The following is a 12825-nucleotide window of genomic DNA, read 5'->3' on the forward strand; positions in this document are numbered from 1 at the left end:
AATCCCTCCCTCCCCTCTAGTCTTCTGCAGCCACTGGCGTTCATACCAGTTCTTCACTGAGTCGGTACTAAGACCAGAGTCATTCGTCGCCTCATCATGTCCAAGCTACAAGGACTATAAGAAAGGCAGATGTGTCGGCGCCCAACTGGACCACATGGGCTTTGGAGTTAGTCCAAAGTAAGACGATAAGACTTTTGGGGTTTTCAAGCACTGTTTGTAGTTCATAGATGTTGTGTCACGTTTAGGATAGATGTAGTGTCATTACCAGTAGCAGATGCTATCGGCAAACTTTCCGTCTTACCCTTAATTATTTATGTTCAACTTGTAAACTACTTCTTAAGACTGTCAAAAGCAAGCCTAGAAACGGGTGATTGCTGAAAAAATACACATGTAAACTTAACAATGTCAGGCGCAAATTTTGGCGATAGCATACAGGTATTTCCTCACCACCAGCACCGAAAATCTCACACTAAAATGTATATAAACGCACCATTTTCTCCACCGTCTACAGGCGACAAGCACGCAAAACCCGAAGGCTTCTTCGAATTCCACTTGAAACCGCACAAACCTGCACAAACCAACACCAAGAAAATGTCCACCTACTTCGGTTACTCCAAAAAAGAACGCGACAGCAAAAGACCAGTCAAAACCGTCAAAGACAACTCGCAAAGCCATAATGCTCCTCAGCATACAAAGAAGGATTTGAGCAAGATCCTAACACACATCGATAGTACAGAAGACATGGAGATCAGCTATCAACATCCTAAACCAGTGTACAGTCGCAGACACAAGCGTTTCATCTCTCTCTTCCGACAGCCATCGGAAGCGGCCGAAAGCGAGAACTTTCTCATACGAATGTTGGAATTCCTGATCAAACACAGGAAGAATATAGTCCCAGTTGTATCAGTGGTCAGAGAGATACATACGATGGTGAAGAGTAGTAATGGGGAGTTGGCTCATACGACAAAAGAGAGAAATAACTATATTGGGACGCCCCCACCAGCGGCCCCCCCTTTGTCGTTTAACTTGGAGTTGGCGAAAGACCCCCCAGGGAAGGCGTTTGTTAAAAAGATATTGGGTTTAGGAAGCGCGGATAAGCTGTCCATTTCGAATGGAGGAGCCGGGCTGTTTGGTAGGAAGTGATGGTGAGTGGTTTTGTTGTTTGCATGTTTATGTTTGGTTAGGCATAGGGGCGATACCGCAGTTTTTTATGTAGTTGTGTGTTGTTTTGTCGTCGACACGATAAGAAGGAGAAGAATGTAGTTGTGTGATTTTAGAAGTTTAAGCTATTAGTATAATTACTTATGGTGGCAGATATAATTTGATGGTAGCAATCGGTTTTTCGCAGCACTTCAATACTGACTTCTTCAATGCACTTCACTTGAGCAATGAATGAGAAGTTATAGCAAGCACTAATAAATTTTAATGTTGCTATAACAAATTATGTATATGTATTCTGGTTGTATACGAGTATTTTAATATTCTGTTTTTAATATATGCTTACTATCTTTATTTTTCAGTGCCCGCGGCAAGTACTTTTTAATGACACACAGAAAAGCGCCATACTCCATAGAATAAAATGTATGCATAGACGTTGTACTTATACAGAAATAAAAATAGACAAGTTATGATTTTCATTACTACAAATTCTTCATACTTCATTGAAACTGTATAAATGTTAAGATTTTAAAACATAAATAATTGGCAACCTACCGTTTACTATGTATTATATTTATATTGTGTAATTCTAAGGATAGCGTTATAAATGTATAATAGTGTTATGTGATTTCTTATTGTTAGTTAGATGATAATTGTATTATTATAGCGTAGTTAATAGTTATGTAGAGGATAATAATATTAGTTTTTACGTTAAATTCTACAAAGTTTAAGTTACCATAGGTTATTTGTAAAATAAATTCGTAATAGTTTGAATAATATGACGTAATGAACCATCTTTTATTTCTTACTTTACCTAGATTTCTAAAATTTCCTCATACTTTTAGATGGGTCTAAACGTTGCAACTTATTTAGCAAAAGGAAAGAAGAATTACTTTAATTTAAAAACACAGTAAAAGAATTTATATAAATTGTTCATACCTTATATACGTTCGGCGCACCCTGAGCAGCCAACAATAGCTAATTTGACTGGCTAATCCATTTAACACGGTGAGAAGATAAACCACGGGTAGCTAACCACTACATGGGTACTGACAAGTTTATTGTGGTTACACCAACACTCTCCGAACTTACCTTACAAGGAAACCTAAAGGTGAGTATCGACTACAACATTTACTTGTAACTGAACAACGAGCCGCTCTCTGATAAATATTCTAGTGTATCATCCTTTTACGAACTCTTTGTCATACTTTTGCCTGTATTGTACCATTTGTAAGAACGTTACATAGGGTGCTTACATAGAAAATCGGGTTTAATGTATCTACCCGTACCGGTAACTTGATTATGCGAAAGTGCTCACAGAGAGTTAAAACTAACTTTAACCGGAAATTATCGCCCTCGCATAAACAGCAGGTTACCGGTACGAGTAGATATTGGCAACCATGTAAGCACCCTTACACAGTAATGCTCGACAAAATGTTGTAATCTATACTCGCTTTTACTCCACTCGAGTCCGCCCGCCCTAGCGTGCCGCCCGCCCTCACTCACCGGGACGTGTGGGCGGGGTGTAGCAGCGAGCCCAGCACCAGCGCGCGCGGGTACACGGGCCGCAGCAGCAGCGCCAGCAGCGCGCCCTGCAGCCCCACGCAGCACCAGCGCGCCGCCTTGTCCGAGCACGCCATGGTCAGCAGCCGCCCGCCCTCACTCACCGGGACGTGTGGGCGGGGTGCAGCAGCGAGCCCAGCACCAGCGCGCGCGGGTACACGGGCCGCAGCAGCAGCGCCAGCAGCCGCCCGCCCTAGCGCGCCGCCCGCCCTGCAGCCGCCCTCACTCACCGGGACGTGTGGGCGGGGTGCAGCAGCGAGCCCAGCACCAGCGCGCGCGGGTACACGGGCCGCAGCAGCAGCGCCAGCAGCGCGCCCTGCAGCCCCACGCAGCACCAGCGCGCCGCCTTGTCCGAGCACGACATGGTCAGCAGCCGCTCGCCCTGAGACAAGAATGTATTTAGTTTTACTTTTATTGCACAATTTACAAAAGTATATGCACTATTAGGTGGACTTAAATATTTGTAGTTGGGTATTGGGTTTTAATGTATATCCTATCTATATCAGCTGTCCGATACCCATATCACAGGCTCTGCCTAGTTTGGGCACAGCTTTCAGATGGCCGTATGAGAGATGTACCCACTTATTAGTTAAGTGATTTGCTGCAGATGGCTGAACAGTAGGTATTTAAGTTCCGTGGTGGCCTAAACGAAAAGACCCGTCTTTTTCCCAGTACAAAAACAAAAGTCTAATCTATGGCTAAGATTATAGTGTTGGAAAGTTTACCCTGAGAGGCCTAATGACGTAAAGGGATCGCCTGATCTTTCTTCTGTCAACCAGTAGAAAGTGAGCTCGCGAACTCCTGGTTGACAGAAGAAAAAAAGCGATTCCTAAGCGCTGAGACCCTAAGTCCTGGCTATCTCCTCACCTGCATAACTCCGTCCCAAGTCTGCACGGTGTTGCTCGAGTTCTTCACGGGAATGGTGCCCTCCCCGGACTCGATCTTTGTACGAAGCTGACCGCGAGCCAGCCTGTTAAAAAACATAAAATAATATAGTAATTTATTTTGTCATTATATTTTTTATACAATGAAAGCAATTAAAACACGCTTCTTCAAAATATAGACACACATTATCCGTCATACTTCGTCAGAGCCCTTAGCACGAACTTTCGTCGAGGACGTGAAGTAAATCTGACACGATGAATTTTGTAGGGAAATATGAACAGCGCCCCTGGCGGGCAGTAGCAGAACTAAAATCGGCAGCAGGAACTTTTCGTCGTGTAGTAACGTGTATGGTAACGTGAAGTATTTTGCGGTTTGTATAGGAAACTAGCTGTTCCCGCGAGCTTCGCTTCGCCTTAAAAAGTTTTCCCGTGGGAATTCCGGGATAAAAAGTAGCCTATGTTTTTTCTCAAGGTCTAGACCATATCTGAACCAAATTTCATTCAAATCCGTTCAGTAGTTTTGGCGTGAAAGAGTAACAGACAGACAGACAGACAGACGGACAGACAGACAGACAGACACAGTTACTTTCGCATTTATAATATTAGTTAGGATGGTAGCATGAATTTGATTTTGACACATCGTATCGTGAGTTTACTCGAAGATTTTCTCACTGCAAATTATTCAGTGACAACTATTTAAAATGGAAGTTAGAGCATTTATTTCTTTTGGTTTTCGTATTTTTTATTCATTACCAATATGCTACGACCACGTAGATACCCTACTAAACTAAACTAGTATTTATTACACGCAGCAAGAGACGTAGATGAGGAGGGTAGCCCAGAGGCAAAATTTACAAAAATCATGGGAAATGTAGGGTTGTGATGTGTGTACGATTCAATATCGCACATTTTTATGTTGCTGACTTAGCAACCTACGTTGCCGCGACTTGCGACACACACACTTAGCCATAATTTTATATTATTATAATTAGAGTACGAACAGCTACCATAGAGAGCAGTCGCCACCTATAACATAACTTGTTTTTACGTGAATAAACGGCCATATCTGTGAATCTCGATCTTTCTACTCTCAAGCCAACTCAACTGAACTATAACTTCTCAATAGTGTACAAACTGTACATTATTTTTGGTCCTTCGAAAGTGAAACTGAAACCAGTGACCGGCGATTAATTCTTCGTGAGTGAAAACACCCGTGGAGAAGAAAAGTGGTCCTGCATAACTTATCAGGTATCTTAGCGTTTATCCTATCTGGTGATAGCGGATCGGTCTGGCTGGCCTTCCACAAGCGGACCTCCCCAGTCAGATTGAGAAGTCGCACATATTGCCGGGGCGGAGACTGCGCTGAGGACCTTCAACTGACCACTTCTGAGAACTACAACGGATTCGTAACTGCGGCTGCCGTTGCTGTGAAAAATTAGAAGTAAGAAGACTGTAAACTACAGCTTCGGGTCATAACAACTTTGAACTTGAAAACTTCAACTAACTAAGGTAACTACCTACTATCTAACTACAACTTCAACATCGCCATGTCTCAATCAACTATCTCCAACCTGAAGCTTCAAGAAGAATGCTTTGAAAAAATTAAAACTTTCTGCTCTAACTATAAAAAAGACAAGCCATCTGTAAAAAATCTCGCATACCTAAAGAAACGGTTGCCGATTCTAGAAGACTACTGGAATAACTTCGCCGAGCGCCACGTCATCATCGAAAAGGAGTTTCCTGACAAAACTATCAACTATTACTCCGATGACGTGTTTAACAAAACTAAACTACTTGTTGAAACAATAAGATCTGACATGATGAAGCAACTCCAGCGCATTGAGGAAGTAAACCGATCTGTGAACTTTGATTTATCCGACATAATAACGGATGAGATGGATACCAGCATCCAGGACCTGCTCACCAAACAGCATTGCCAATTTCAAGCTTTGGATCGCGCGATGGCCAAAATCAATCTCGAGACCTCTGCTGAAAAATGGGTTTTAGAAGATCAACTATCTACTCTGAAGTCTAAATGGGCCCCCATCGACAAACTACACCTTGATATTCAAGCTCAACTGAAAGGTGAGGACAGAGAATATGAAAACATGTTCTTTGATATCGAAGATAAATATGACGAAACTCGCAAAAGAATCAGCAGCAAGATCTGGACCACCACACACTATGAGATATATATTCTCCAGACCGTGTTCGGTCAGTGTGACTGCGAGCTTCTCTCGTGTGCTCTCTGGTGGCTGTTATAGCCTAACTTATTGACGAAAGTGCGACCGCATTGACGGCAAGACAGCACTCCTCCGACAACATTATAGCATATGGCTCTCGGTCTCATTCAAGGATCTATACATAGAAACAGTTCACAACAACCCCATGATCAACAAAGCACAAAAAATGCAACACTTGAAAACTAAACTGCGTGGTGAGGCCGAAAGACTCGTCCAGCACCTAACTATCAGCGCCGAGAACTACGAGTCATGCTGGGAACTCCTGCTCCAGCGCTACGACAATCTACGCTCTCAATTTACTTCATATCTCAACGCGATCACGAACTTACCTGTCATACAACAGCCGGACGCATACAATCTCAAAAGGATGCATGACGTCATACAAGAAAGCTTAAACGGACTAGCCAACATAGGCATCGATACCGTCGCCTCTGGTCCAATTATCTCCCACCTTATGTACCAAAAACTCGATGACAAAACTTTGGATGAGTACATAATGGAAATACGCGAGCCCAGGCAGGTGCCCAACTTAGAAGAACTGCTACATTTCCTGGAAATAAAATTCATGGCATACGAAACTAAGAAAAAATCTAAGAAAGAAAGCAACGTGAACAAATCAACATCAAATAACTTCAACTTTCGTCCAAAACAATCATTCAATAAAACGTTTCCTTCAAAAAAACATAACTACGAGCAACATAATACATTCTCAAACTCATATTTCACGGTTCACGGAAAGTGCCCATGCTGCGACGAAAATCACGTGCTCATGCAATGCCCCACGTTTGTCGGCGCGGACACAGCACAGCGCAACAACATTGTTGCAAAACTGCAAGTTTGTAAAAACTGTCTATTTAGCCATGGAAAATCAGAGTGCAAATCAACTAAAACTTGCAAGGAATGTAACATGAACCATCACACACTGTTGCACAATCCCAACTGGGTGAGGTCTACTCCGGTAAACAAAAATGAAAATAAAAACTTTAACCAACAACCAAGAACTTCTGGCCAGCAGCACCACACGCGACCTTCGAGCGCCAACCACCTGTCCAGCAAAGAAGTAGAAGTACTGCTGACTACAATTCAACTTAAAGTTAAATCAGCTGACGGAAACTACGTCATACTTCGAGGTCTTCTAGACCAAGGTTCTCAAGTGAATCTTATAACTGAAAATGCTGCCCAACTTCTCAAACTACAAAGAAAAAAACTGCACGCAACTGTATCCGGAGTAGGGTCAACAGCTGCTGAGGACTGTAAAGGAAGCCTCCAATTATCATGCAAATCAATTCACTCCGACTATACCTTTGAGATCGATGCAATTATCATGAGAAAACTAACTAATAACTTACCGACCGCAACATTTGAAAAACAAAACTGGCCGCACATTGAGAACCTCTGCCTGGCGGACCCCCGCTACAACATCTCCCGCCCGGTGGACCTGCTGCTGGGCGCCGGCGTGTACTCCGACATCATGATGGAGGGCATGCTGAAGGGCGGACTAACTGCACCTATTGCGCAACAAACGCAATTAGGATGGATCTTATGCGGAAAACTACAAACTCTTAACTGTCACGTGACACTCGTTGACCTAGAAGAGATAACCAAGTTCTGGGAAACTGAAAATATTCAAAATGAAAACAAAGACCTGCCGAAAGATGACCAATGTGAAATCTACTATCAGCAAACTGTACAACGAGAATCAAGCGGAAAATACACCGTGAAAATGCCTCTGATCCCCGATGCTGAAGAAAAGCTCGGAAAATCTAAAGCAATAGCTACTTCTCAATTTCTACAACTGGAAAAGAAGTTAGAAAGAAACAAAAAACTCGCCATGATGTACAGAGAGTTTATCAAGGAATACATCGAACTGGGCCATATGACGTCATCAAATTACACTCCCGATAGAATGCAATGCTATCTTCCGCATCACGGCGTCCTGAAAGAACACTCAACTACCACTAAACTAAGGGTGGTGTTCAACGCTTCTCAGAAAACTTCGAGTGGCTATAGCCTAAACTGCCTACAAGAAAAAGGCCCTAACCTACAAAAAGACATTCAAGCACTGATCTTAAGATGGCGAACTTACAAATATGCTTTTACAGCAGATATCGAAAAAATGTATCGCTGTATTGGAATAGCTGAAGATCAGCAGAGTCTGCAGAAAATCATATGGCGAAACTCGCCCAATGAAAAACTTCAGGAGTTTCAGATGTGTACCGTGAGTTATGGTCAGAAGAGTGCTGCATGGCTTGCACTGAGAACCCTGAGGCAACTAGCATCCGACGATCAGCACAAATTTCCGGAAGCTGCAGAGATACTACAAAACGAATTTTTCGTTGACGACCTCGTCAGCGGCCACAACTCACTGGAGCAAGCGCTGAAACTACAGCAAGACCTCATCAATCTCCTCAAGGGAGGCGGGATGAACCTCCGCAAATGGACCAGCAACCATCCTGCTCTTCTCAAGAAACAATGCAGCGGACTACAACCGGGGAGACCTGGAACTCCAGCCGGCGCCCCCGCGCCCGCGCCCCCGCCGCGTGCCCCCGCGCGCCGCCGCCGCCGCCTGCAAGCAACCCGAGCCGCGGCACCCGGCCGTCTATGATAACGTCGTCTTCGATTTTGATGACTTACTTTAAATTTAATAACTTACTTACTTATAATTTTTATACCTACGAATTCTTTGCTTTGTAATGGCACTGCTCACTATACTTTAACTTTTATTTTTAACTTAGATATTTTTCTCATCTTTTGGGGTTGCCAATATGTACGATTCAATATCGCACATTTTTATGTTGCTGACTTAGCAACCTACGTTGCCGCGACTTGCGACACACACACTTAGCCATAATTTTATATTATTATAATTAGAGTACGAACAGCTACCATAGAGAGCAGTCGCCACCTATAACATAACTTGTGTTTACGTGAATAAACGGCCATATCTGTGAATCTCGATCTTTCTACTCTCAAGCCAACTCAACTGAACTATAACTTCAAACTATCAAGCAACTTAACTTCTCAATAGTGTACAAACTGTACAATGTGTGTGATTTAAAATCGATGGCGCTGTTTGGAGCAAGACCATTATACAACTGTTCAGTGTGCAAAATCTATTAAGTACAGCGTGCCGTATGTTGCATTACGTGGCCCTCGATTTTGGCGTGTCTGACCGTGATGACGTGGTGATTGAAGCTCGTGATGAATACCTACTAGACTGGAAGTGCCGAGAATCCATCGTGACGGATGAGATCCATGGCACCAATAGCAGTAAGAAGTAGCAACACAGTAGTTACACAAACACCTATACTTACTCACGTTTTGCTTTGTAAGCTATAATTCGTAAAATTCTAATGTACCTAACTGTAGTTATGTGTAATTGTATTAATAAATACCATTATTGCTACTGTCTAGATGTGTTTGAACTCTACCCTCTCTAGAATAGTTAAGGACAGTTAGTTATTGACTATAAACTTTAGTGCCAATTTCTCCATAGTCGGTTATCTAACTGACAGGGATTGATTTATTAATTATAAGTCATATCCATATAAAATTCAACCACTACTCCCTGGTTATGCTCAAAGCGACTACGGAGAAATTGGCACTTAACCTAACTAAAGGTAATAAGTCTCTTGGTAGGCAGGATTAATAGACTTAATTAATGATAAATCATCAACTTTCTGGGCCCACTTACTAATGGGTATAAACGGGAATATACCTGGATAAATGAAATTACCACAAAATAAATAAAATATTTACATTCTGTTTAACAGTTTTTTATTCTTTATTTTACTCTCTCTCTCAGCCTTCTGTAGTCCACTGTTGGACATAGGCCTCTCCTAACGATCGCCACCCCAAACGGTCACCCGCCATCTGCATCTTTATTTTACAAAAAAACATATTTATCTTAGTAGGTAGTATCATGTAACATTTGCAAACATCAGCATAGTATAACAAAATGTATGATTTATCTTTTCTCCTAAATGTATTCTTCACCGAGCAATCAAAATGTACACTTATAATTTATGCCTTCACGGGGGTGCACTTGCAGGCGGTGGCCTGGTCCGTGATGCTGGGTACAGGATACGCTGGTATAGCTGGATTGGGCTGGCTCCTCGTACCTGGCACATGTTCCATGCTGATTCTATATCTCATCACATCAATTATATAGCATTCACCGGCAGCTTTCAATCTGACATATCCATTTTAGGGCTGAACCATCAACCATTCACTGTGCCCCCTTAGGCAATTTGGGAGCATTTTCTCTTTGTATTTATTCTTATAATCACTCCATACCTGCAAAACAAATGATAATTGCATCATTAAGAATAAGAATATAACTACTAACTATTTCAAAGAAACATGAGTACTGCCGATGCTTTATCTCAAGGTAACTAGTTAATGCTTTTTAAAGAGTACCTAGGTATTAGGAAATCATTGAGAGACGAGGGGATAATCTGTCATGACAACCTTATATGTTTAATGTTATGTTTCATGTTTAATTTTCTCCTTTGCTTATCACTCCTTGTCCCGTCCCTTCGCTATTGAGCTTGGCTAGTTCCTTCCACTTATTAAGGCACCACTGGCGACCTCTCCATCCGTGGGCCTTGGCGTTGGTATCCGTAGGCAAATATCACTGCGTTGAATTCAATAAAACAATAAACAAATTTAATTTAACAAATAATTATGAAAGCCGACCTGTCAGTGTCAATAGATTGATAATTTGACAGATGACAGATGACAAATGTCAAAAAAAAAAGTTAGGATGTGCGTTCAAATCATAGTTATCATTCATAGACAATTGTTAAAGTGCGTTTATAAGGAATCGCTGCTTACTTTGAAATTATTATGAAGGTTTTGAACTTAACAATCTCAGTGTGGTACAACCTTATTTTAACTCTGGTAACGTTGTAACGACCGGCACACGACGAAGGCTTATGCTGCCATTTCAATACGTTCAAAGTTAACGTGTAGTAATGAAATACGGAAACGATGAAATGTTCGTGCTAAGGGTACAGATCGTCGTAGGGAAAAATAAAAAAAATATGAGGCATGGCAATACAATTTCTTTCATGATAAGATAACTTCGTCCTATTTTCAGTATTTAAAATACTTAGCCGCTCATTATGTACTCGAGAGAGCCAAGTACCACGTACAGGAACTTCGCCCCCTCTCAGAATAGAATAGCGGAAAACATTCAGACGCGACACCATCAGAATTTTTTTTTTTTTTTTTTTTTTATTTTAACTTACAAGCAGTTCCCGCGCGCTTCGCTTCGCATTAAAAAGTTTTCCCGTGGGAATTCCGGGATAAAAAGTATCCTATGTTCTTTCCCAGGGTCTAGACCGTATGTATACCAAATTTCATTAAAATCCGTTCTGTAGTTTTGGCGTGAAAGAGTAACAGACAGACAGACAGACAGTTACTTTCGCATTTATAATATTACTAGCTGTTCCCGCGCGCTTCGCTTCGCCTTAAAAAGTTTTCCCGTGGGAATTCCGGGATAAAAAGTAGCCTATGTTCTTTCCCAGGGTCTAGACCGTATGTATACCAAATTTCATTCAAATCCGTTCAGTAGTTTTGGCGTGAAAGAGTAACAGACAGACAGACAGACAGACAGACAGACAGACAGACACAGTTACTTTCGCATTTATAATATTAGTTAGGATAGCTGTTCCCGCGCGCTTCGCATCGCCTTTTAAAGTTTTCCCGTGGGAATTCCGGGATAAAAAGTAGCCTATGTTCTTTCCCAGGGTCTAGACCGTATGTATACCAAATTTCATTCAAATCCGTTCAGTAGTTTTGGCGTGAAAGAGTAACAGACAGACAGACAGACAGACAGACACAGTTACTTTCGCATTTATAATATTAGTTAGGATTAAGGAAGTAAGGATAGCTATTATATGTTTAAATTACCGTACCGGTTGGGGTGTCGGTCGAGCGCGGGCTCGCTGGTCTCGTGCGGGCTGAAGATGCGCCCGTCGCCGCACGGCGCCGTACTCACGTATAGGTGCACCTGTGCAACAAAAAAATTACATTTAAAAAAAACTGAAATCGGTTCATCCGTTTGGGAGTTACGAGACAGATAGGTACAGGATGTTGCAAAATGGGTATACTAATTTTAAGGTTATATGAAAGCGATAAATGAAATTAGAATGTTAGATTTGCAAAAAACATAAGTACCCTTTATGCAACATCCTGTTTAAAGAAACATAAGTTAACTTACAACACCTCTCTCGTTAAAACTGTGAATATTACAATAGCAAAAAACAATGCTATAATCAGTAAGATTTCATCATTGTAAAGATGTCAGTGATTTTTTGTAATAATAACATTTCTGTAGCCATCATGAATAGCCAGCGGAAGCTGGGATTCGGGATCAAAATACCCTATTCCTATTTCCTACTAATATTATAAAGGCGAAAGTTTGTGAATGTGTATGTTTCTTACTTCTTCACGTCTAAACGGCTGAACCGTTTTACCATTTTTCCCTGGATTAACACATAGGTTACTGTTTATTGCGGAATTCCCATGGGAAAACTTTTCAAGGCGAAGAGAAGCTAGTGGGACCAGCTGTATGTTAAATAATAATAATAATATGTAAATCGGTCAATATAAGTATAAGCATACCTATAAGAAAGAAAAACTACATACCTGTACGTGCTTACGTAGCGCGTAGCCGCCGCCGGGCAGCGGTTCGATGTCCGACGTGGGAATCAGCTTCGTCGGGTCTGAAAGAGATACAAAAAATAACTACTTTTATATCTATTCTTTATTCGACAATCTTATCACGTAGCTGTTTTTTTCTAAGGTTTGTAAGTAAATCAACTAAACAGCTTTCTACCTAGTTGTCCTATTTCAGATTAGTTTTTTATTGTATGCAGGTAGCGAGTGTGGGCACATTTTGATTCAACAGTAGACAGAGTGGGTATATTGAACATTAGTGTATAACAGTAATTTATTTTCTCGATTTACCC

The 12825-nt window shown here is 41.6% G+C and overlaps 1 protein-coding gene and 2 long non-coding RNA genes across 3 annotated transcripts in view; 1 reads left to right on the forward strand and 2 right to left on the reverse strand.

The window, feature by feature from the left end:
- LOC105388218 (double-stranded RNA-specific editase 1) overlaps positions 1-12825 on the reverse strand; it is a 38122-nt gene that overhangs the window by 22583 nt on the left and 2714 nt on the right. The window contains exons 5-8 of the mRNA XM_048629750.1: positions 12503-12579; positions 11770-11864; positions 3589-3691; positions 2952-3103 (exon numbers count right to left, since the gene is read on the reverse strand). Of these exons, the coding sequence (XP_048485707.1) occupies positions 2952-3103; positions 3589-3691; positions 11770-11864; positions 12503-12579 (427 nt within the window). The remainder of the gene's footprint in view (positions 1-2951; positions 3104-3588; positions 3692-11769; positions 11865-12502; positions 12580-12825) is intronic.
- Positions 743-1599, forward strand: LOC125490510. The gene is made up of 2 exons (XR_007267719.1): positions 743-1145; positions 1521-1599. It is a non-coding gene; the product is annotated as an uncharacterized LOC125490510 (long non-coding RNA).
- LOC125490509 lies at positions 9609-10633 on the reverse strand. Its single transcript, XR_007267718.1, has 2 exons — positions 9739-10633; positions 9609-9642 (listed from the first exon to the last, which is right to left on the reverse strand). It is a non-coding gene; the product is annotated as an uncharacterized LOC125490509 (long non-coding RNA).

Source organism: Plutella xylostella, chromosome 24 (assembly GCF_932276165.1).
Source record: "Plutella xylostella chromosome 24, ilPluXylo3.1, whole genome shotgun sequence".
NCBI classification, from domain to species: Eukaryota; Metazoa; Arthropoda; class Insecta; order Lepidoptera; family Plutellidae; genus Plutella; species Plutella xylostella.